Here is a 24926-nt window from a genome sequence, read left to right as displayed (position 1 = left end):
TTCAAAGTTTGTTTTATTGGTTATTTTATTATATTTCAAATGTTGCCCCCTTTCTGGTTTCCCCTCTGCAAACCCCTAATCCAATCCTCCATTCCCCTGCCTGGATGAGGGTGTCCCCCCACCCTCCCACTCCTGCCTCACCCCCCTAGAATTCCCCTACTCTGGAGCAACTAGCCTCCACAGGACCAAGACTCTCCCTCCCAGTGATGCTAAATAAGGCATTTGCCTGCTACATATGCGACTGGAGTCATGGGTCCCTCTTTGGTTGCTGGTCCCTGGGAGCTCTGTGGGGTCTGGTTAATTAAGGTTGTTTTGTCCAAGCTGCTGCAATCTCCTTCAGCTCCTTAATTCCTTCTCCTGACTCTTCCATTGGGGTCCCCATGCTCTGTCTGATGGTTAGCTGCGAGTGTCCGCATCTGCATTAGTCAGACTCTGACAGAGTTTCATAGGGGACAGCTATATCAGACTCCTGTCAGCAAGTGCTTTTTGGCATCAGCATCTTGGTGACTACAGATGGGATGGATCCCTAAGTTGGGTGGTCTCTGGATGGCCTTTCCTTCAGTCTTGGCTCCACTCTTTGTCCCTGCATTTCCTTTAGACAGGAACAATTCTGGGTTAAAATTTTTGAAATGTGCCTGCAGAAAGAAACAGGAAAGAGCATATGTCAGCAGCTTGACAGCACACCTAAAAGCTCTAGAACAAAAAGAAGCAAATACACCCAGGAGGAGTAGAAGGCAGGAAATAATCAAACTCAGAGCTGAAATCAACCAAGTAGAAACAAAAAGGACCATAGAAAGAATCAACAGAACCAAAAGTTGGTTCTTTGAGAAAATCAACAAGATAGATAAACCCTTAGCCAGACTAACGAGAGGACACAGAGAGTGCGTCCAAATTAACAAAATCAGAAATGAAAAGGGAGACATAACTACAGATTCAGAGAAAATTCAAAAAATCATCAGATCTTACTATAAAAACCTATATTCAACAAAACTAGAAAATCTTCAGGAAATGGACAATTTCCTAGACAGATACCAGGTATCGAAGTTAAATCAGGAACAGATAAACCAGTTAAACAACCCCATAACTCCTAAGGAAATAGAAGCAGTCATTAAAGGTCTCCCAACCAAAAAGAGCCCAGGTCCAGACGGGTTTAGTGCAGAATTCAATCAAACCTTCATAGAAGACCTCATACCAATATTATCCAAACTATTCCACAAAATTGAAACAGATGGAGCACTACCGAATTCCTTCTACGAAGCCACAATTACTCTTATACCTAAACCACACAAAGACACAACAAAGAAAGAGAACTTCAGACCAATTTCCCTTAGGAATATCGACGCAAAAATACTCAATAAAATTCTGGCAAACCGAATTCAAGAGCACATCAAAACAATCATCCACCATGATCAAGTAGGCTTCATCCCAGGCATGCAGGGATGGTTTACTATACGGAAAACCATCAACGTGATCCATTATATAAACAAACTGAAAGAACAGAACCACATGATCATTTCATTAGATGCTGAGAAAGCATTTGACAAAATTCAACACCCCTTCATGATAAAAGTCCTGGAAAGAACAGGACTTCAAGGCCCATACCTAAACATAGTAAAAGCCATATACAGCAAACCAGTTGCTAACATTAAACTAGATGGAGAGAAACTCGAAGCAATCCCACTAAAATCAGGGACTAGACAAGGCTGCCCACTCTCTCCCTACTTATTCAATATAGTTCTTGAAGTTCTAGCCAGGGCAATAAGACAACAAAAGGAGATCAAGGGGATACAGATCGGAAAAGAAGAAGTCAAAATATCACTATTTGCAGATGACATGATAGTATATTTAAGTGATCCCAAAAGTTCCACCAGAGAACTACTAAAGCTGATAAACAACTTCAGCAAAGTGGCTGGGTATAAAATTAACTCAAATAAATCAGTTGCCTTCCTCTATACAAAAGAGAAACAAGAGAAAGAAATTAGGGAAACGACACCCTTCATAATAGACCCAAATAATATAAAGTACCTCGGTGTGACTTTAACCAAGCAAGTAAAAGATCTGTACAATAAGAACTTCAAGACACTGAGGAAAGAAATTGAAGAAGATCTCAGAAGATGGAAAGATCTCCCATGCTCATGGATTGGCAGGATTAATTTAGTAAAAATGGCCATTTTACCAAAAGCAATCTACAGATTCAATGCAATCCCCATCAAAATACCAATCCAATTCTTCAAAGAGTTAGACAGAACAATTTGCAAATTCATCTGGAATAACAAAAAACCCAGGATAGCTAAAGCTATCCTCAACAATAAAAGGACTTCAGGGGGAATCACTATCCCTGAACTCAAGCAGTATTACAGAGCAATAGTGATAAAAACTGCATGGTATTGGTACAGAGACAGACAGATAGACCAATGGAATAGAATTGAAGACCCAGAAATGAACCCACACACCTATGGTCACTTGATTTTTGACAAAGGAGCCAAAACCATCCAATGGAAAAAAGATAGCATTTTCAGCAAATGGTGCTGGTTCAACTGGAGGGCAACATGTAGAAGAATGCAGATCGATCCATCCTTATCACCCTGTACAAAGCTTAAGTCCAAGTGGATCAAGGACCTCCACATCAAACCAGACACACTCAAACTAATAGAAGAAAAACTAGGGAAGCATCTGGAACACATGGGCACTGGAAAAAATTTCCTGAACAAAACACCAATGGCTTATGCTCTAAAATCAAGAATCGACAAATGGGATCTCATAAAACTGCAAAGCTTCTGTAAGGCAAAGGACACGGTGGTTAGGACAAAACGGCAACCAACAGATTGGGAAAAGATCTTTACCAATCCTACAACAGATAGAGGCCTTATATCCAAAATATACAAAGAACTCAAGAAGTTAGACCGCAGGGAAACAAATAACCCTATTAAAAAATGGGGTTCAGAGCTAAACAAAGAATTCACAGCTGAGGAATGCCGAATGGCTGAGGAACACCTAAAGAAATGTTCAACATCTTTAGTCATAAGGGAAATGCAAATCAAAACAACCCTGAGATTTCACCTCACACCAGTGAGAATGGCTAAGATCAAAGACTCAGGTGACAGCAGATGCTGGCGAGGATGTGGAGAAAGAGGAACACTCCTCCATTGTTGGTGGGGTTGCAGACTGGTAAAACTATTCTGGAAATCAGTCTGGAGGTTCCTCAGAAAATTGGACATTGAACTGCCTGAGGATCCAGCTATACCTCTCTTGGGCATATACCCAAAAGATGCCTCAACATATAAAAGAGACACGTGCTCCACTATGTTCATCGCAGCCTTATTTATAATAGCCAGAAAATGGAAAGAACCCAGATGCCCTTCAACAGAGGAATGGATACAGAAAATGTGGTACATCTACACAATGGAATATTACTCAGCTATCAAAAACAACGAGTTTATGAAATTCGTAGGCAAATGGTTGGAACTGGAAAATATCATCCTGAGTGAGCTAACCCAATCACAGAAAGACATACATGGTATGCACTCACTGATAAGTGGCTATTAGCCCAAATGCTTGAATTACCCTAGATCCCTAGAACAAACGAAACTCAAGACGGATGATCAAAATGTGAATGCTTCACTCCTTCTTTAAATGAGGAAAAAGAATACCCTTGGCAGGGAAGGGAAAGGCAAAGATTAAAACAGAGACTGAAGGAACACCCATTCAGAGCCTGCCCCACATGTGGCCCATACATATACAGCCACCCAATTAGACAAGATGGATGAAGCAAAGAAGTGCAGACCGACAGGAGCCGGATGTAGATCGCTCCTGAGAGACACAGCCAGAATACAGCAAATACAGAGGCGAATGCCAGCAGCAAACCACTGAACTGAGAATAGGACCCCCGTTGAAGGAATCAGAGAAAGAACTGGAAGAGCTTGAAGGGGCTCGAGACCCCAAAAGTATAACAATGCCAAGCAACCAGAGCTTCCATGGACTGAGCCATTACCTAAATACTATACATGGACTGACCCTGGACTCTGACCTCATAGGTAGCAATGAATATCCTAGTAAGAGCACCAGTGGAAGGGGAAGCCCGGGGTCCTGCTAAGACTGAACCCCCAGTGAACTAGACTATGGGGGGAGGGCGGCAATGGGGGGAGGGTTGGGAGGGGAACACCCATAAGGAAGGGGAGGGGGGAGGGGGATATTTGCCCGGAAACCGGGAAAGGGAATAACACTTGAAATGTATATAAGAAATACTCAAGTTAATAAAAAAAAAAAATTTTTTTTTGAAATGGATGGTTAGCCACATCTCACCACCAGGGGTCATGCCTATCCACCAGATATGACTCTACCTCTCCTTTATTGGGTTTTTTGGCTAAAGTCATCTCAATCAAGTACTAGAAACCTCTTGCTTTCCTGTCATCTGGTAATTTCTAGTGGCTATCCCATGTTTCCCATCCCCACTGCTACACATCTCCATTTAATTTCTTGACCCTCTCTGTACTTCTCCCTGTCTCCTCCCACACCTGAAACTCTTCCCCCTTTTTTCCTCCCCCTCCTTTCTCCATCATGGGTCCCTCCCTCCTATGACTACTTTTCCACCTTCTAAGTAGGCCTGGAACATCCTTACGTTGGTCTTCCTTTTTGAGCTTCACGTGGTCTATGAGTTGTTCCCCTTTCTCCACATCCTGGCCATCATCTGATGTCACCTGAGGTTTTGATCATAGCCATTCTGACTGGTGTGAGGTGGAATCTGAGGGTTGCTTTGATGTGCATTTCTCTAATGTCTTAGGATGTTGAACATTTCTTTAGATGCTTCTTGGCCATTAAATATTCCTCGGAGACAGGCAGGTAGATCAGTGGAATGGAATTAAAGACCCAGAAATGGATCCACATGCCTGTGGTCACTTGATCTTTGACAAAGAAACTAAAACCATCCAGTGGAAAAAAAAGACAGCATTTTCAACAAATGGTGCTGGTTCAAGGAGCGGTTGGCATGTAGAAGAATGCAAATTGATCCATTCTTATCTCCTGTGCAAACCTGAAGTCAAGGTGGATCATGTGGACCTCCATATAAAACCAGATATGCTGAATCTAATAGAAGAGAAAGTGGGAAAGAACCTGGAACACATTGGCACAGAAGGAAATTTCCTGAACAGAATACCCATGGCTCAGGCTCTAAGAACAACAATTGACAAATGAGACGTCATAAAATTGAAAATTGTAAGGCAAAGGACACTGTCAATAGGACAAAATGGCAACCTATAGATTGGGAATAGATCTTTACCAACCGTAAATCTGATAGAGGGCTAATATCCAATATATACAAAGAACACAAGAAGGTAGACTCCAGAGAACCAAATTACCCAATTAAAAAATGGGTTACAGTGTCAAATAAAGAATTCTCCACTAAGGAATCTCGAATGGCCAAGATGCATTTTCAAAGTTCTTAATATAAACCTTCTTTTTCTACATCTCCAAACCTCTTACTTGAAGACATTCTCACATTTACTTAAAATGGTTTCTTACCTTTTGCTTGTCCTAGGTATATGTTAAAACTGGTGATACATACTTTTTACTTTGATTTAAATGTTTGGAATTTTTATTTGATCATGACAATTCTCCTTTCCCAGTCTCCCCATTATATTTCAAAGCCATGCCCACTTATTGCATTTATTATGTGTGTATTCATGTATGCACATGTGTCTATTCATAATATAAACTGCTCAATATATATAATGTTACTTGTATGTATGATTTCTGGTCTAACTGTTGGCACTGTACTGCCAATAGGTGTGCTTTTCCCTGGGGAAGACCAAATCTCACTGTCATCTTTCCTTAGTTGCTGATAGTTCTTTGTGTAAGGTATAGGCCTCATGGGCTTTTCTCAGTCTGCTTAGGCATGTCTATTGGTGTCAAGCTTTTTCAGCTTATGTTAGAGCAACTGTATTGGTCATAGCTCTTTATGGTTATACCTTCTGATATCATGAGGAAACACAATCTCACAGAAAAGGACCTGATCCTCTGGCTTTTACAATGCCCTTTGTCTACTCTTCCATATTTCCTGTGTCTTAGGTGTGTGAACATTTTGCAGGTGTATCTAAAACAAATGTATCTAAAGATAGATTGTTATTAGTAGATATGCTGGTTTACTAAAGTCAGGGTGGTAGATTTCTTCCAATTACCATGACTTTATTAACTCCGAATACTTAGTTCTGTTTCCAGTACCAAGTATGGTTTTTCTTTTGTTGATCAGGTCTTGAGTTCAATTACAGACCAATTGGTTACCACCATGACATCTGGCCCACTACTGCACTGTTAGGATTACTAGTCCATACCGGTCTTTTATGTGGTTCATAGGTATTATAGCTGGGTGGGACCTTTGGGTTTTTCATCCTTTGGAAGGATTGTGTTTTCTGGTGTCGTGGAAATTAGTCCTAAGTGGTTAGGGATTCAGATTCATTCTAGCTCAGAAGACTTTGAGCCCAGTGTTTGGAGAACATGATGTCTTCAGCAAGAGAAACTTAACTTCTACCTCTCAGGGCAACCTAGAACAACAGAATTAGGCTATCTATTTTCGGAGTCTGTTGGCAACCCTGGACAGTAATTCAAAAGTAGTTTCCTCACGTCTGAAATTGGGGTTTTTGTTAGGTAGTCTTTGGCTCTTGGAGGGAGATTTTTGAATCAAGGTATTGGATTATATTTTGATTATTATGAAATCAATTTTAATTAGTAATCTACTTTATTCAGATTTTTAAATTCTCTATAAGCCAACTATTAGCTAAGTAACTTTTACCATTTCTTAAGATTTATTTATTTATCTATGATGTGTGTGTGTGTGTGTGTGTGTGTGTGTGTGTGTCTGAACTAAATAGTGTTCAGGTATGTATGCCAGGATACTAGAAGAGGGTATCAAACTCCCTTGGAACTGGGAATCAGTGGGATGCTGGGATCCAAACTCAGGTTCTCATAGATGTATAACAAGCACTCTTAATCACTCGTCCTGCTCTCACCATGTCTCTCATATTTCAATTAAGACATCCACCTACTCCTTACAATCACTTATTTTCTACTACCAAAATGTCCTTAACTGATCATATCCATATCTTCCATTTACTTGACACTATATTTGTACTTCTATTAATAGTTATTTAAAAGCATGAAATTTCCTGGCAAAGATTTTCTGTTTGAACAAACTAGACTCAAGAAAACCATTTTACACACACACACACACACACACACACACACACACACACACGCATGCACACCCATGTGCACACATGTGTGTGGGGGGAGTGGGTGTGTGTGTGTGTGAATTTGTACTCTGTACTTAATATTTAATTTTTTTCAAAGAGGACCTGAAAACCAATGACTCAAAGTATCTTAATCTTTGTGGTTGAGATAGAGTCTAAATGTAGGTCCTTGACAGCAGGCCTAATTGTATTTTCATTGTCTAATCATTTGTTGATTTCTTACTTCCCTTACTAGCATACACTATACAATATGAAAGTGCACTTTTGAGACGCTAAAGTACAACAGTATATGTGTACAGTAGAAAATTCCAGTTAAAGTAGCAACTCAATTCTACATTTGAGAATAAAGCCTAATTGCTTTTTTATGTCAAAAATATTTATTTCAAAGATGAATGAAAGAATTAAAACAGAAATTATGTCGTGAAAGAAATTGGTAGCAAATATACTTTACTTAAAATATGACACTTATGTAATAAAAAGCCTTCATCAAAATCAGAAATCTTTGAATGCTTCAAAGAACACATTCTCCAGAAGGTCAAATGGTTTACAATTATCTACCTGCTATACAAATTGTATCTTGATTATATAAAAAATATATTTGCAACTGAATAATGGAAAGATGAAAATGAATATTATGAGATTGCTCATTGGTTAATATCACCTGATGTTCTTGCAGAAGACACCAGTATGATTACAACACTCACAAAGTGGCACAACACCATCTATGATTACAGTTAAAGAGAAGCTGACACTCTGTTCTGGCCGCATAGTACATCAGCATGCAAGTGGTATGCAGACCTGCATGCAGGCAAAACATCCATACATATAACATAAGAAAAGAAAAGATAAATAATTCAGTAGAATGATAATGAATGAATAATTAAGAGCAAAGGAATGAAATTAAATAAAAGAAGTACTTCATTTATAAAAGAATGTTTTCTTTTGTATTTTGTTGTTTTAAGTAAAATAGATAATACAAATTTCCTATTCCACTATGGTATTAATAAAAAGTTTCATTGTTAACAAAAAATCATCAGTAGTTATAGACAACATATTTGATGATGTAGAAGCCCAAAATGTTGCAAAATCTAGAGAACCAAATGGCTAACTGAATACATTTAGAGTCCTAAACAGACATGGTCAGAGAAGAATTTCTCCATGGCCAAGGTACCAAACACACAAAGAAGGATGACAAGATCTCTCTGCAGGTAAAGGCCCTTACTGTATAGCTGGACACACTGAGTTTGTTCACAAGAATCCATGTGGTGCAATAAAAGAATCAACCCCCAAATGTTATGCTCTGGCCTGTATGTATTTGTCATGGCACACACACACACACACACACACACACACACACACATGCATGCACACACGCACACACATACACATGCACCAAAACAAATGAATGAAATTGTAATAACCTAGGAGAAACTGATAAATTCTAAGCATATATGGCTTACCAAAACTAAATCAAGACATCATTAGCAACTCATGTAGACCCATAATGAGAAACATGATTAAAGCAGAAATTAAAGTTCCTCTATAAACATTATAACTGAACACACTGTCCAATTCTACTAAGCCTTTAAAATATAACACCAATACTTCAAAAATGATCCCACATAGTACAAAAGGGAGGGGCTTTCCCAAGCATTCTAAAAGTCTATATTATTTTAATATCAAAGCTAGATAAGGACAAAATGAAGTAAAAGTAAAAAGAAACTACTGGGCACACATAGATACAAACATTAACAAAACACTTCCATAACAAATGGAAAAAAGGCATTAAGAAAAGTGTGATCATCGCCATGTTTATTTCATCCCAAAGTTGCAAAGTTGGTTCTGCATATGCAAATCTATGAAAGTAATACACTATAAAAATAGACTGAAGGACATAAATCTTCACTGTAGAAAAAATGATTAACTCTCTACTTACATGGAAGCAAGTATTTTTACATATTTTTAAGGAAAGAAAAAATATAATTTTGTACAGGGCAGCCACACACATTAACTCAATGCCATTGTAACAGCATGTACATAAAACACATAAGTTCAACTCAGACCACTTTCCTGCACGGAGGGGCTGTGGTGGGCATTAAGTACAAAAATATTAAAGGGTTTTAGCAATTGATAGCTACTGGGAGAGGGAGCATCAGTTTTCTGCAACAGTGTAAGCCTTGATAAGTCAACTGTACTTCAGTAGAAAGCTACCCATTCAGGAATATATAAGCTTGATGGGTATTAAAAGAAAAAAAACCAGAGAGGATACAAAGTAGGGAGAGGGGATGGATCTGAGAGGAAATGGGAGGAGTGAATTTGATCAAAATATATTATATAATTTTTTACAAAGATCTAACAAAAAGATAAAAGGGGGGAAATACGTTGAGTATTCGGAAAGGGTATCTAAAGTGCTGTCATTTGAAGTGAAATCAATGGGTGGATTGGTTTGTATGTGAGTAGATGTGCATGCATGCCATAGAATACCTGTGGAGGTCAGAGGACAACTTAGAGAGTCAGTTCTTTCCTTCCACCACGGTTGAAGGTATTGAATCGAAGCCAGGAAGTGTGTACCGTAATTGCCTATGTGTGCTAAACAATCAAGCTTTCCCTGAAATTGATATTTGAACCAAAAAATAAGGACAAATGAATTGCATGAAGCGTTAGGGAAGTACAAAGATTCTAAAAGCCAAAATGAGCTTAATTTATAAGAAGGAAGTAGAATATCCCTAAGGAAACACACCCGGGCCCCCTATGGGAAAAATAAAAGATGAAGAACAGGTATTATTAGAGAGAACTGCAAAGAAACATTTCATCTAGCTTTAAAATGTGTGATAAGAAGGCTTTTGGTTTCATCTCATAAGCAATTGCTTTTCTTGGATTTTGGAACGGCGTATTTAGTTTAGATTTAAAATATTAGATTCTTTTAAAGATATACTTTTATCGTATTATGTGTATGAGTGTTTTGTCTGCATGGATATCTGTGGACTATGGGCATGCTTAGTGCCAGTGGAGGCTAGGAGAGGGGGACTGAGTCTCCTGTGACTGGAGTTACAGAAGGTTGTGAATTATGTGGCTTTTAGGAATAATCCCAGGCCTTCTGGAAAAATAGCCAATGGTTTTAATTGCTGAGCTGTCAGGAGCCTCTAGCAAAGGCTAAAAGCTAGCAGGTAATCTTCTAGAGATGTTTTACCATGGAGCTACAATGGAAGAGCCTTTGAGAACCAAATCCCAAAGGACAAAATCTCAGCAAATTTTTCTGCAGCTGACATACATTTCTGTCCTTATAGAATTAATATTATAGCCCCTGGGCATTAGCCCGTCATATTGGGAAGATTTCTGCCTATCAACAAAGATGCACTGTCTTGTAGTGATGCTATATAGATAAATCAATGATTTCTTAATTCGGAAGGACAATTTTATGAGAAATCCAAAAGTTTTCAGGTAATTATCAAGCCCCTTTATGGTAAAGCCTGCTCTGATATGGAACCTGCAATTAGAACTCTGCCAGTCTTCATGCACCACCAAACTACTTGCTTCTGAGATAGAAAGCATGGGTTTATAACTTGGGAACATATTCCTTAAAACTATGACAATTAACCATAGGCCATAAAAAGGAACTAACAATTTATTGTAGGTGCAAGGCCAGATGATAAAATATTTATTGGGTTTATTTATACAAAGCTTCAATGCTAACTTAGTCACAAGAATTATGGTTTTTAACTTTTGAGGAACATGTAGAACTAGGGAAAGAAAATAAATGTCTAGTTAGATAACTACTCTTAACAGAAACACATTCAAACATCTTTGTTGCAAATTTCATTTTCCATGAACTTCTGTAAAAAAAAAGGATGCTTGGGAAAACCAAGTGATCCATTCTTCTAGTAAAAGTACAAAATAACTTGTAAGGAGCACATTTGGACAAGGGTAGAAGGAGAAAGCAATACACAGAATGCAGAGAGAAAGAGGGACAAAGAAAAAGCTGCAGAGGTAGTAGAAAGAGTATGCATGCTTCTCCTTACCATGGGACAGAACAGGTCTTTTCTTAACAACAAGGCAGACTTAGTCTTACTAACAAGGACAAAGCTTTTAACTTTCAGACTAAGATTTAATTCATTTAGCAAGAAAAGTGTAGAAGCTTTTTCTTTCTCTATGCAATAAAGATTGGAGCTCCTTTTTCATCTGGAGTTCTTTCTACACTGATGCTTGTTCTTTTGATATATATATATGTAAGTATGTGTATATGTAGGGAATATGTAAATATGAAATAGATAAATAGTGGGCCCAACAGAAGTACGTGAAGGTGTGTGAGTATGTGCATGGATGTATATATGAATGTATATGAATGTATGCATATTTGCTTGTGTAAAAGTTTTTCTTTCTGTGACCATGCCTCTTTTCCAGGTTCAATAAAGTTTATTGCTCCAAACCTCCTCTTGGCCTGACAAGCAAGGGGAGGAGGGCTTCTGGGTTAAAAGAGAAAGGAGCACTAGCAATTAATTCTTTACTTAATCCTCTCCTGTTTAAAGACAAATGTTAATTCACCCAGAGGCCTGCAACTTCTGGCTCCAGAGTAACTTAGCAATTCTAACTTAATAAGTAGACATTATTCTAGAAAGCAACCTGAAATTTCCCAAGACCACATCCACCCTCCAAACCCCCTGCCCTACAGATGTTCTTTCCATCAGCTGGTTCAGAGAAGACACAGTCCTGCCAAGTCTGGGGCTAACTTCCCAGCACTGATCCATCTCTCCATCCCTTAAAATATCAGATCTTATATGGAAACATATAATGCATTTCAGTTGAGAAAGGTTGGAATTTACACCAGATAGCAATACTAAAGATAATAAGAAACAGATTTTAAAATGTATCTTGAGGAATTGAATTAATCATGTACTAGACATAGGGTAGAGGAAAATTAAGTAAATATGATAACTTAAATTTTATATTACTAACACAGACATGTAAAGGCATCAAGTATCTAAGGTTGAGATTGTAAACATTTTATTTTTCGAATGTCAAGATTTAATTTCCTGGGAAGATATCTAGACAAGGAAATGAGTCATCTCTTACAAAGTCTAGAACTCAAAAGAGATATCAGACATAGGCATCTAAATTTTAAATTATCTTAGCATTGCTAAGAAACATTTGACACTGTAAGAATGAATGAGATTATAGAGACACCATTATATAAAATAAAATATACTAAAAAGGGCTTATTAAAGAAATAAGGAAGTTAGAATATTATCATCAAAGTTGAGACAAACATTTTTAAGAAGTAAAATAATCATGTGTGTTAAGATGTACAGAATGGAGGACGAGACAGGTCTGATGGATTTGCATCAGTAATATATTTGGCAAAATGTTTCTTGGAAGGTCTGGAATAAATCCACATGGGATGGCTTGAAAGTGAACAAAAGGGAAGAAGAGATAAGCATTAGGCCATTTAGTTGGAAAAGGAGAAAAAATGTCAGAAATGTGTAAGAAGAGAGTTTACATGTGTAAAAATATGAATTAATGTACAAAGCTTAAGTACAAGTGGATCAAGGACCTCCACATCAAACCTGATACACTCAAACTAATAGAAGAAAAACTAGGGAAGCATCTGGAACACATGGGCACTGGAAAAAATTTCCTGAACAAAACACCAATGGCTTATGCTCTAAAATCAAGAATCGACAAATGGGATCTCATAAAACTGCAAAGCTTCTGTAAGGCAAAGGACACTGTGGTTAGGACAAATCGGCAACCAACAGATTGGGAAAAGATCTTTACCAATCCTACAACAGATAGAGGCCTTATATCCAAAATATACAAAGAACTCAAGAAGTTAGACCGCAGGGAGACAAATAACCCTATTAAAAATGGGGTTCAGAGCTAAACAAAGAATTCACAGCTGAGGAATGCCGAATGGCTGAGAAACACCTAAAGAAATGTTCAACATCTTTAGTCATAAGGGAAATGCAAATCAAAACAACCCTGAGATTTCACCTCACACCAGTGAGAATGGCTAAGATCAAAAACTCAGGTGACAGCAGATGCTGGCGAGGATGCGGAGAAAGAGGAACACTCCTCCATTGTTGGTGGGATTGCAGACTGGTACAACCATTCTGGAAATCAGTCTGGAGGTTCCTCAGAAAATTGGACATTGAACTGCCTGAGGATCCAGCTATACCTCTCTTGGGCATATACCCAAAAGATGCCCCAACATATAAAAAAGACACGTGCTCCACTATGTTCTTCGCAGCCTTATTTATAATAGCCAGAAGCTGGAAAGAACCCAGATCCCCTTCAACAGAGGAATGGATACAGAAAATGTGGTACATCGACACAATGGAATATTACTCAGCTATCAAAAACAACGGCTTTATGAAATTCGTAGGCAAATGGTTGAAACTGGAAAATATCATCCTGAGTGAGCTAACCCAATCACAGAAAGACATACATGGTATGCACTCACTGATAAGTGGCTATTAGCCCAAATGCTTGAATTACCCTAGATGCCTAGAACAAATGAAACGCAAGACGGATGATCAAAATGTGAATGCTTCACTCCTTCTCTAAAAGGGGAACAAGAATACTCTTGGCAGGGAAGAGAGAGGCAAAGATTAAAACAGAGACTGAAGGAACACCCCTTCAGAGCCTGCCCCACATGTGGCCCATACATATACAGCCACCCAATTAGACAAGATGGATGAAGCAAAGAAGTGCAGACCGACAGGAGCCGGATGTAGATCGCTCCTGAGAGACACAGCCAGAATACAGCAAATACAGAGGCGAATGCCAGCAGCAAACCACTGAACTGAGAATAGGACCCCCGTTGAAGGAATCAGAGAAAGAACTGGAAGAGCTTGAAGGGGCTCGAGACCCCATATGTACAACAATGCCCAGCAACCAGAGCTTCCAGGGACTAAGCCACTACCTAAAGACTATACATGGACTGACCCTGGACTCTGACCTCATAGGTAGCAATGAATATCCTAGTAAGAGCACCAGTGGAAGGGGAAGCTCTGGGTCCTGCTAAGACTGAATCCCCAGTGAACTAGACTGTTGGGGGGAGGGCGGCAATGGGGGGAGGGTTAGGAGGGGAACACCCATAAGGAAGGGGAGGAGGGAGGGGGATGTTTGCCCGGAAACCAAAGAATTATTATTAAGTATTAAATAAATTTAAAAAAAATAAAAAAAATAAAAATGTAAAATACAAAAAGAATATGAATTAAGATACTGAATTTTCTTAATTCTGAGAACACTGGATGAGCAAACAAATAAGTTTTTTGCTCAAGAGAAAGGATATGAAACCCAGAACTTGAGTAATAAGGGAGCGATATTGATTGAGGCCAGTTCAAATATACATAGAACATTCAAGAGGCGAACATTCAGGCCAGAGAGCACCTTTGTACAAAGTCAATGATGAGTTGGACTAGCTTTCTCCACCTTCTTGAAGAAGGTCCTCTTGATGGCCTGAATGAGTTCCTTGTTTCGAAGACTATAGATAATGGGATTAGCCAGAGGTGTTAACACAGAGTAGACTACAGCTAAAGTGCGGTCAAGAGTCAATGAGTAGCTCTTCTTTAGCCGAACGTACATGAAGATGATGCTGCCAAAAAAGATGAGCACCACAATGAGGTGTGAGGCACATGTGGAGAAGGCCTTTCTTCTTCCTGCTGCTGTTTTTATCTTCAGCACAGCACCAATGATTCTCCCGTAAGAGGCCATGATAAAAAGGAAAGTGACAAGGATGATGAAGGCATTGACGGCAAAGTCCACTAGTACATTAGTAGATGTGTCTTTGCAGGCCAGGCTCAAAAGAGGTGGAAAATCACAGAAAATGTGTGGGATTTCATTGTAGTTACAGAAAGGGAGCTGAGAGACAAGGATGACCTCAGAAATAGGACACAGGAAACCACAAGTCCAGCAGCCAGCAGCCATCTTCACACAGAGTGCTGTAGTCATAATTGAAGGGTAGTGGAGGGGTCGGCAGATGGCCAGGTATCGGTCATAGGCCATGGCTGTAAGAAGATAGCATTCAGAAGCCCCAAGGGAATGGAAAAAGTAGGTCTGGAGGAGGCATCCTGTAAAAGAAATAGCCTTCTTCTCACTGAGAAGATTAGCTAGCATTTTAGGGATGGTGGTGGCTGTATACCATAATTCCAAGAAAGAGAGAACACTGACAAAGTGATACATGGGTTTGTGGAGGGCTGCATCCAGGCGGATGACTAGGAAGATGAGCGTATTGCCACCAATAGTGAACAGGTATGCCAACAGCAGCAAGACAAAAAGACAGCCCCCAATGTGCTCCACATTTGGGAAACCGAGGAGCACAAACTCAGTCAGGCTTGAGAAGTTGTGTTGATCCATGAGAGGCTGAAGAGGTCAAGGAATGTTGAAGAATCAAATTAGAAAGATTATCAATCTATATCAGAGCCTTATTTATTGTTATTCATTATAAATTGAACGGTAGCACATCTAAATTACTGCCATTAATGCTAATGCTATTAATACTAAGTAAAAATAACAGCTAGCTCTGATTCCAAATGCGTCAAGTGGGAAAGGCACCTATTTTATACAATGAACACTAACAAAGTTGGAAAGATTGGGACACCTTGCTATCTCATAGCATGAAACTTTTAATTTCTGAATTCCATATTGCTCATTTCTAAGCTATTTGATCTTCTCAAAACATTATTTTTTTCTAGATAATCCATAGTCTTTCTCTCAGCCAGCCTAAAATGATCAGTTAGTATACACTATTGGTACAAGTGTTTTTCTTGTTGTCCACCTCAAATCTATAAATATTCATTGAACAAATATATCTCTGGACTAAGGAATACAAAACACAAGGTACAATCGATGACAGCAGAACCCACACAGCCACTTCACCACAGGTTGCTGCGTGTGTCTGTCACTTTACTCACTATAAAAACATCATAGAGTGACAGGAAGAGGGTGTTTATCAGAGCAGGGTTATTGAAAGGGGATTTTTCAGAAAAGGACAGCATTAAGTCAACTTGTCTAATCAAAGTAAGAATCAATGGCAGAGGGAAAGAAACACTATAGACAAATACTATCTTTCATGGGCTGCAAAATACCTGGAAAGGGCCCTGTGAAGAGGGAAAGAAACACTATAGACAAATACTATCTTTCATGGGCTGCAAAATACCTGGAAAGGGCACTGTGAAATCCACCCAGTGACCTAGGACCTATCTCAAATACGCAAGGTGCTACTAAGGAATCATTACAAAAGAGTGTTACAATCAGTTGTAGACAGATCATCAACACAGCTGAAATGTAGCTCATATGTGAAGAACTTCAGAGATAGAAGAAAAACTGTGTCTTGTGGGTACCTCTAAAAGGAAAGTAAGATGAATAAACAACACATTTAGTAATGGAATGGACATTTAAAATTAAGAATGATAAAGTACCAATAGGTAAAATCTCTGTATTTAAGAAAACTAACAAGATAACACAGATAAAGAATAGATAGCTTGCAGAAAATCCATCAAAAATGCTCTGGACATTCTTATTGATTTCAAGCATAATATGAACAATATACAAAAGAAAGGGAAGGATGTGAGAGTAAAGGGAGGAAGCAAAATAGAAAGAGGGAAAGAACGAAAGAGGAACAAGAGAGGACAGATCACAGTATTACCTTATCTGGGTAAAAATGGTAGCCAGAATCTGTCTCTGTGCCTATCACTGATCATACTGTATTACATAAGGATAATTTAATTCCAGTCATCATAGTAAAAACCTGCTATCTCTTTTCATCTTTTTCACCTTAACCCTCAGAATAATGGTCATCACATTAGAAGTATTAAGTAAAAATTATTTAATCAAACTAATTAAGGATTAGCATACAAGACCCCTTCCCTTTGACATATTTCACTCACTCTAATCCAATCCTTCCCAGCACAAAACCCTCCTGTAGAGATAAACCTTCAAATTTGATATTTTAAAATGTTAAATCTATGCATCACAATTTCTGCTTAAGGGATTCTTTTTCTCTCATAAAGAAACTGTACATTTACCTCTCCAATAACCAAAAAGTGGATGTCAAAACAGTAATTCATGCTTCATTGCATTATAGGAACCTTAACCCCTCTTGACCAGTAGTCTCTGGTTTAACTCTCACCCTTTTCCTTCTTCTGGAATCTACCTCTTTCCTCTCTCACAAATAAGTAAAATGTTAACTCTTTAATGAAACATTTTTGTTTTCCTAGAGAAAAGTATTTATTCCTTCTTCTATATCATCATAACATTCATAATGCCCAATTAGCATAGAGTTGCTACTTTTATAAGTCTATCTTCCGTACAAATTGGGGAGATCCTTGAGAGCAAATACATAACACTTCAGTAATGAATGCTTATTCCCAGTGAATGATGACAATGAAAAGCATAGATTCAGTTTTCTCACATTCTTATTTTTCTATAAACCTTTCCATCTGTACCCACTCAGCATCCCAAGATAAATATATTCAAACAAAATTCCACGATGTTTAAAGACCTGTTTTTTAGTACCTCCAACCTAGACAAATTTAAAAATATATAATTGGTTATCTGTTTTCTAAAGAATTGTGAGATAATTTTCCTTCTCTCTACAAATGACCTTATATAAATCCAAATATATTCATGTCAAAGAATGTCTAGTAAGTATTAGATGCTTTCAGAACTACTCTGAAGACCTCTGAATCCTAAATTATTATACCAAAAATGCATAATACTTTCAGAAAAAAATGAGTAAGGCTTTCTTTAAGTGAAATCTTTCCAAAAACATCCGTGCCTGAGAGCTGTAAGAGCTCATAAGATGTAAGTTGTAGATCCAACAGAAACATGACCCTTAAACCGTCTACACTAGCAAGTACCTTGTCTCCATCATCACAAACTCCACAGAGTAGACAGTAGACAATCTTTCAGTTGAAGTGTAAACTGGTAAGAATGGGTCAAGATGATCTTCAATGCCTATTTAGATCTGATTCTGTAAGTTTTGCAAGACCAGATTTTACTAAGAAAGTTATGTAAGTCATATTTCCCCTGGATCTCACTCCCTGTTCTTAAAACACTATCTTCTTTCAAATCCGTTATTCCATTTCTTTGATCCCTGATCCTTACAGATAGTTAAGCCCAAGTTATCTGGCCAATCCTGATACATCCTCTGTTTCAGCCTTGCCTACCTCCATATGTGCAATAGATGAAGGCTGGATACAGCAATATTTTCTCCTCCTTCGTGACTCTTATCCCCACAGCCATGGTCCCTAGGGTTAACAAAAAAGTTTTAGGTCACTTGGGGCACAGGTTAACAAGAAACCCCTAATTCCTGAGGCAAGTGAAATAAGGCTTAGATTGAGCTCCTTGGAGGATGTGTGAAAATAGAGTACTCACCCCTGAGAGGTAGTTTCAGAAAATCCATCATCTCATTTCCTCTCCCACTTCCCTGTTTGACGTCATAACAAAAAGAAAGTGTAATATTGCCTAATATCTCTCTTTCTCTGAGAAGCCTCACTGATAATGGTTAACCATTTTGAAATAAAAAATAGGTATAGATCCTTAATTTTCCCAATATCATATTTGTTTTCTGAGCTTTTTCTGATTAACAAATAGTTCTCCAAGCACAGGACATGCATGAGCTAATACAATATTCACAATCACGCCACAGTATTGTTATACCTATTAGGCCTATCATACAGAAACTAAAGAAGAGCATCCAATACTATTCCCTGGGTAACACACAGCATTTCAAAAAAAACATAACAAGGGGACCATGTCTGTGTCATGCCTCTCAAAGTGTTGGCAATGATAAACAGAATGGAACAAAGGTCACAAAACCACAAAAGATACCTGTCTCATGATCTCTTTTCTTGATCAGTATTTATTACTATCTATCCTTAGATGGTTATTTATTTGTTTAAATTCTGTATTATATTCAGTAGAAGTGTGTGTCATAATCCCTATATGAGATAAAATAACAAAAGAGACTACGTATTTCAAAATATTTTCCTACTTTTTTCTTTTGTTTTCTCATTTTGTATTTATGCTTTGAAATTTTTCTACAATATATTTTGATAATATTTGCCTGTCTTACTCCTCCCAGAACCATACTACCTTACCCAAAACCACCCAAATACCCAACTTTATGTCCTTTGGATAAAAGTCAAATGCAGTAAATTCTGCATATACTACTAGATTTGTGCCCTCCACTAGAGTGTAGTCAACCCGCTAAGTGAAATGGAAATAGAGCCACATTTTACCATGCACAAAGCTCAAGTCCAAGTGGATCAAGGACCTCAACATAAAACCACATACACTCAATTTAATAGAAAAACAAATAGGAAAGAGCCTTGAACTCATTGACACAGGCAGAAATTTCCTAAAGAGAACTCCAATGGTTCACACTCTAAGATCAAGAATTGGTAAATGGGACCTCATGAAACTGGAAAGTTTCTGTAAGGCAAAGGACATGGTCAATAAGACAAATCGGCAACCTACAGATTGGGTAAAAATCTTGACTAATCCCACATCTGATAGAGGGCTAATATCCAAAATATATAAAACACTCAAGAAGCTTAGTACCAAAATCCAAACAATCTAAACAAAAATGGGGTATAGAACTAAAGTGAGAATTCAAAATAGAGGATCTCAAATGGCTGAGAAGCTCCCAAAGAAATGCTCAAAGTCCTTGGTGATCAGAGAAATGCGAATCAAAACGACCTTGTGATTCTACCTTACACCACTCAGAATGGCTAAGATCAAAACTTCAGGTGACAACACATGTTGGCAAGGGTGTGGAGAAAGAGGAACACTCCTCCATTGCTGGTGGGATTGCAAACTGGTACAACCACTCTGGAAATCAATTTGGAGGCTCCACAGAAAATTGGAAATAGGCATATCTAAAGATCCAGAAATAGCATTCTTGGGAATATACCCCAAAGATCTTCCACCATGCCACAGGGGCACATGTTGCACTATGTTCATAGCAGCCTTATTTGTAATAGTAAGAAGCTGGAAACAACCCAGATGTCCCATAACAGAAGAATGGATACAGAAATGTGGTTCATTCACACAATGGAATACTACTCAGGTATTATGAATTAAGACATCCTGAGTTTTGCAGGCAAGTGGATGGAACTAGAAAATGTCATCCTGAGTGAGGTAACACAGACCCAAAAGGACATGCACGGTATGTTCTCACTAATAAGTGGATATTAATCCCCCCCAAAAGTATAGATTACTCAAGATACAGTCCATAGAACTCAAAAAGGTCAACAAAGTAAAGGGCCCAAGTGAGGATACCTCAGTTCCACTTGGGAGAGAGAAGAAAGCAACCACAAGGGGGAAGGGGGATGGACAGGGGAGGGAAGAGGTAGGGGGGTCATGGAAGAGGGGAATATGATCCGGTATTGGGTGGGGAAAAGACTAAAGCCCTGAGAACCAGCAGAAAGAAAAGAAATAGGTAACCTCGGAAGGAAGGAGGTTGGGAGGACTCTCTAGATTGTGCCAGAGACCTGGGAAGTAAGAAAATCTCAGGACTCAAAGCAAGGGACCCTAGGTGAAAGTAAAGAGAGGGAACTTATTGAATCCACCTCTAGCAGAAAGACAGGGCATCAAGTGAGGGTTGCTCTCCCACAGCCAAAGCTCTGACCCATAATTCTTCCTGTCTGAAAGAAATGCAAGGATGGAAATGGAGAAAAGCCTGAGGAAAAGAAGGACCAGCGATAGCCCCCAAGTGGGTTCCAGCTCAAGTGGAAGCCTCAAGACCTGACACCATTACTGAAGCTATGGGGCATTCACAAAATGGGACCTACCATGACTACTCTCCAAAAGACCCAACAAGCAGCTAATAATCAGATGCAGATATGTGCACCCAACCAAAGAACAGAAGCTGCTGATCACTCTGGTTGAATTAGGGAAAAGCTGGGGGAAGCTAAGGAGGAGGGCAACCCTGTAGTAGGACCAGCAGTCTCAGTTAACCTGGACCTCTGAGATCTCGAAGACACTGAATCACCAACAGGCAGCAACACCAGCCGAGGTGAGACCTCCAACACATATACAGGAGAGGACTCCTGGGTCTGAGTTTTTTCAGAGAAAATGCACCTAGCCCTCAAGAGACTGGATGCCCCAGGATTTTAGAGATCTGGTTGGGTGGGTGGGGTGGGGACATCTTTATGGAGACGGAGGGGGTGGGGTGGGTGGAGGAGTGCAGGGTTAGGATATGGGCTGTGGAACTCTGAGGGGATGGACTGGAAGGGAATAAAATCAGGAGTGTAAAATTGAATAAATAATTTTTTTAAAAAAAGAAAATAAAATAGAGTCTCCCCACTTACAGTTGATATCAATTGCCAATATTTCTTTAGCTAGTGGTAGGAATTCATGGCCTCTCTCCCCACGTAGTAGAATTTTCTCTTGATTGGGCTTGTGAAGGACATGAGCATGCTGTCACAATTACTGTGAGTTGATACAACTGCCTTATTGTGTCTGTAAAATACTAGATATAAGCATTTTGTGCAAATGTGTATATTGAGGGGTGGGAGGAGTCAAGCAGACCTTTTATTAATCCCTGGATATTGTAATGTTTAGTGCTTTTCTTGACATAAGGCAAATATTCAATAGTCATTAGTCAAATGCAGATCCAGATTAGGACAGATTCATCTAGAATAAATTCTAGGGTATTGTGCATTTCTGAATACTTCCTATCTCTATTAATTCATTCAATATCTACATTTCAAACTTTTTTGTGAAAGCATCTCTGCTGTTTGTGTGTCTATTAAATTCTATATCTATTTTGCATAGTACTCTATCTGGCAAATATACACCCAATATATTTAATAAATATAATGTATGTATTATTTGGAAAGTTAATTTATACTTGGTGTGTTCATTTTATAACTAAATATAAAACCATATCTTCCCTCTACTAAAGTTCATTTTGTGAATTTTGTCAATTTTCCAAAGTCTTGAAATTTAGATTCTGTCATCTCTCTACTTGTGCATTTCACTTACTTTATATTATTTTGAATTTAATAAGTATGTTATTTGGCTTTTCATCTACCTTGACACAAAAGCTGTAGATGTACCTGTTGATTAAGTATTGACCACTTTAACAGAACCCTAGTTCCTTGCTTCATGGTCACTAATTAAACATTCATCAGAAAAAGTTATCCAATTTTTTTTTCTGGAGCTGGGGACCGAACCCAGGGCCTTGTGCTTGCTAGGCAAGCACTCTACCACTGAGCTAAATCCCCAACCGAGTTATCCAATTTTTATTACACTTGAACTCCATTTATAGCTTTGTGTTTCTCCCTAATTGTATACATTACATATCCCTAGGACTGGGATCAAAAAGGCAGGAGGAAATAAAATATCAGAAGGTCTGAAAATAATTAAACAGGGCCAAGAAAGGCATGGTATAAAATATAGAGGGATTCAATGTCAGGACTCAGAATCACCAGTGGAGAAGTCACACTGGAGGTCAATGTATCAGTACACAAAAGCATATTGATTTTGCACTAAGATTATAATTTGTTCTCAGATTATAATTGCATTCACAGGATTTCCTAGACTGTAGTAACACAATAGAATATACTTTTGGAAGAGTCAGGAAATTAATTTTCTTCAAGACCAGATAGTAAATATGTTTGACTTGTCAGTTTTCCAGGCTCTATTACAAGTATTCAGCTTTGACTTTGTAACACCAAGCTCTCCATTTTCAATACAGAAAACGATGCCTGTGCCTCTGTTCTGGTAGATATGCATCTACAGAAACAGGCATCTATTATTCAGTTCAAGGACTGTAGGTGAACTAAGGTTTGCAGGTTGGAGATCTAGAAATGCATGCAGAGCTCCTACACAGGTACACACACACACACACACACACACACACAAAACACCCACATGCACAATAGTACATATCATTTTATTTTGAATAACGTTCTCTTCTTAGTGTTCTGAGAATGACCTGACTTGGAATAATCTCTGACAAAACATGTTTGTCTGGAAAGTAATCAGAGCATCCCAAATTCACAGAGGAAAGATTTATTCTTACGCAAGATGTCTATTATTTTTGCTTTAGTATTATCTTTAAATGTTTGTTTTTAGTGATTTTATTGACACATCCTGCCTGACAAAGCACATGTACATGTAATTTCTATGAGTGGATTTGGCAGAGAGAACTCCAAAAAGCTGAAATAAAAGGGTAAATATATTTAAACCTCCTTAAGTCAGAAATAACAAATAGAACCAAGCCACCTCTTTAGAAGGTAATAAACACCAACGGAAAAATGTAAAGCACAACATTTAGATAGTAGTTTGTCATACATGTTTATTCTTTTTCTCAGTAAAGCTATATAAAATACAATTTTCTAAGACCCAGTCACTAGGTAGTTGTGAATGCTACTCAAATTGAGGCAAACATATTAGATATTGATCATACAAGATCAATAGTACCTCTGTTTGTCAGTCTTTCCTCAATGCAGCACTCAGGTTCTTTTGTTATATAATGAACAAAAGAAGTCAGAATGCTACTGCTGGTAATCTTATCATTAATTGAATGCAAAGCTTTACAAATATCATAAGTTGTTAAAATGCTAGGCAAGTTGAAAAATCAATGGTACTCCACATTCACTATGGATCAGAAGGTCATTTCGTGGGAAAGGTGAGTCCATAGAAATCTATGGCTCATGGAAGCCTGCATTTCTTTGAGATTCTCAGGACCACATATGCTCTGGAGAGAAGAAATAAAAGGAGGCAAGGCATAAGGAGAGAGGGGAGGAGAGAAACAGAGAGAGGAATTTGGGGTAGAGAGGAGAGGAAGGTCAGTGATGAGTTGAGGTAGAAGAAAACAAAATCAAAGTACATTGTATGAAATATTCAAATTAAAAATAAAAATACATTAAAACACATAAATCTTGTAAGGAAAGTGGTATCGGGAGATGGGAAGAACTGGAGAGGAGAGAAGGGCGAATAGATATCTTTAAAATAAGTTACATGTATGTACGAGATTGTAAAATTTAAAACAAAATAGAGTTGTAGGCTTCAGGAAAAGAGGGAGATGAACGCATCTTTACTTCTTTACATCTCCGCATGTTTCAAAGTGCCAGTTCTCACAAAGTGGCTGCACCCACAATGTTTCCTGGTTGCATGAATTCAGCGTGCAGGCAGTGATTATATAATTCTTTATACTACCGATTGCCTAGGCGCATTTGTTCCCCATCCCACTCTCTTGCATGTTAGAGGAAACCTCCACTCCATCTCCAAACATCTTTTACCAAAACGTTGCTCAAGAATACCGAACTCCATGTACCTTTGTGTTCTGTTTTCATAGCTCACTGGTCTCCATCACAACATTTGCCAAATGTTCTCTTCCCACAGCTTTAACTAAATTCAAGAGCTTCTGGATCTTTCTCCAAAAATACAATCTGAAATGCAAACCTGTAGCTAGCACAGATTCTAGAAACTAACACAACTCATTTGCTAAGTTCTGTCTGCCTGGAAAAGGGAAACTTCATTTTTCAGTTCCTCTTCCAATGTGTCCTCTTCCTCTCCCACATTGGTATGTTCAAGGACAATATTTCTCCTCTAATATTTTTGATTTGTCTTAATTGAAAACTGCTTGAATTGAAAATTTCACATATTATTGGAACAATTACTTAAAGACTTGGATAAGTATCCAGCTAAATCTTACAATTCTCAAATGGT

At 38.3% G+C, this 24926-nt stretch overlaps 1 protein-coding gene across 3 annotated transcripts; it reads right to left on the bottom strand.

Moving 5' to 3' along the window:
- Positions 1 to 4144: 4144 nt before the first annotated feature.
- Positions 4145 to 24589, bottom strand: Or6n2 (olfactory receptor family 6 subfamily N member 2). 3 transcript variants are annotated; one of them, XM_039090525.2, is made up of 3 exons: positions 24532 to 24589; positions 18410 to 18490; positions 4145 to 15602 (listed from the first exon to the last, which is right to left on the bottom strand). In XM_039090525.2, the coding sequence occupies exons 2-3, from the start codon at positions 18413 to 18415 to the stop codon at positions 14643 to 14645; spliced, it is 966 nt and encodes a 321-aa protein (XP_038946453.1). In that variant the 5' UTR covers positions 18416 to 18490; positions 24532 to 24589; the 3' UTR covers positions 4145 to 14642. The 3 variants fall into 3 exon arrangements, with proteins under 3 accessions (XP_038946453.1, XP_008768004.1, NP_001000082.1); XM_008769782.4 differs by having other exon boundaries at positions 24497 to 24555; NM_001000082.1 differs by lacking the exons at positions 18410 to 18490; positions 24532 to 24589 and having other exon boundaries at positions 14643 to 15596.
- Between the last annotated feature and the right edge of the window lie 337 nt (positions 24590 to 24926).

The sequence above is a fragment of the Rattus norvegicus genome, chromosome 13 (genome assembly GCF_036323735.1).
Source record: "Rattus norvegicus strain BN/NHsdMcwi chromosome 13, GRCr8, whole genome shotgun sequence".
NCBI classification, from domain to species: Eukaryota; Metazoa; Chordata; class Mammalia; order Rodentia; family Muridae; genus Rattus; species Rattus norvegicus.
Note: the sequence above shows the minus strand (reverse complement) of the source record. Positions and strands in the feature narration are given on the sequence as shown.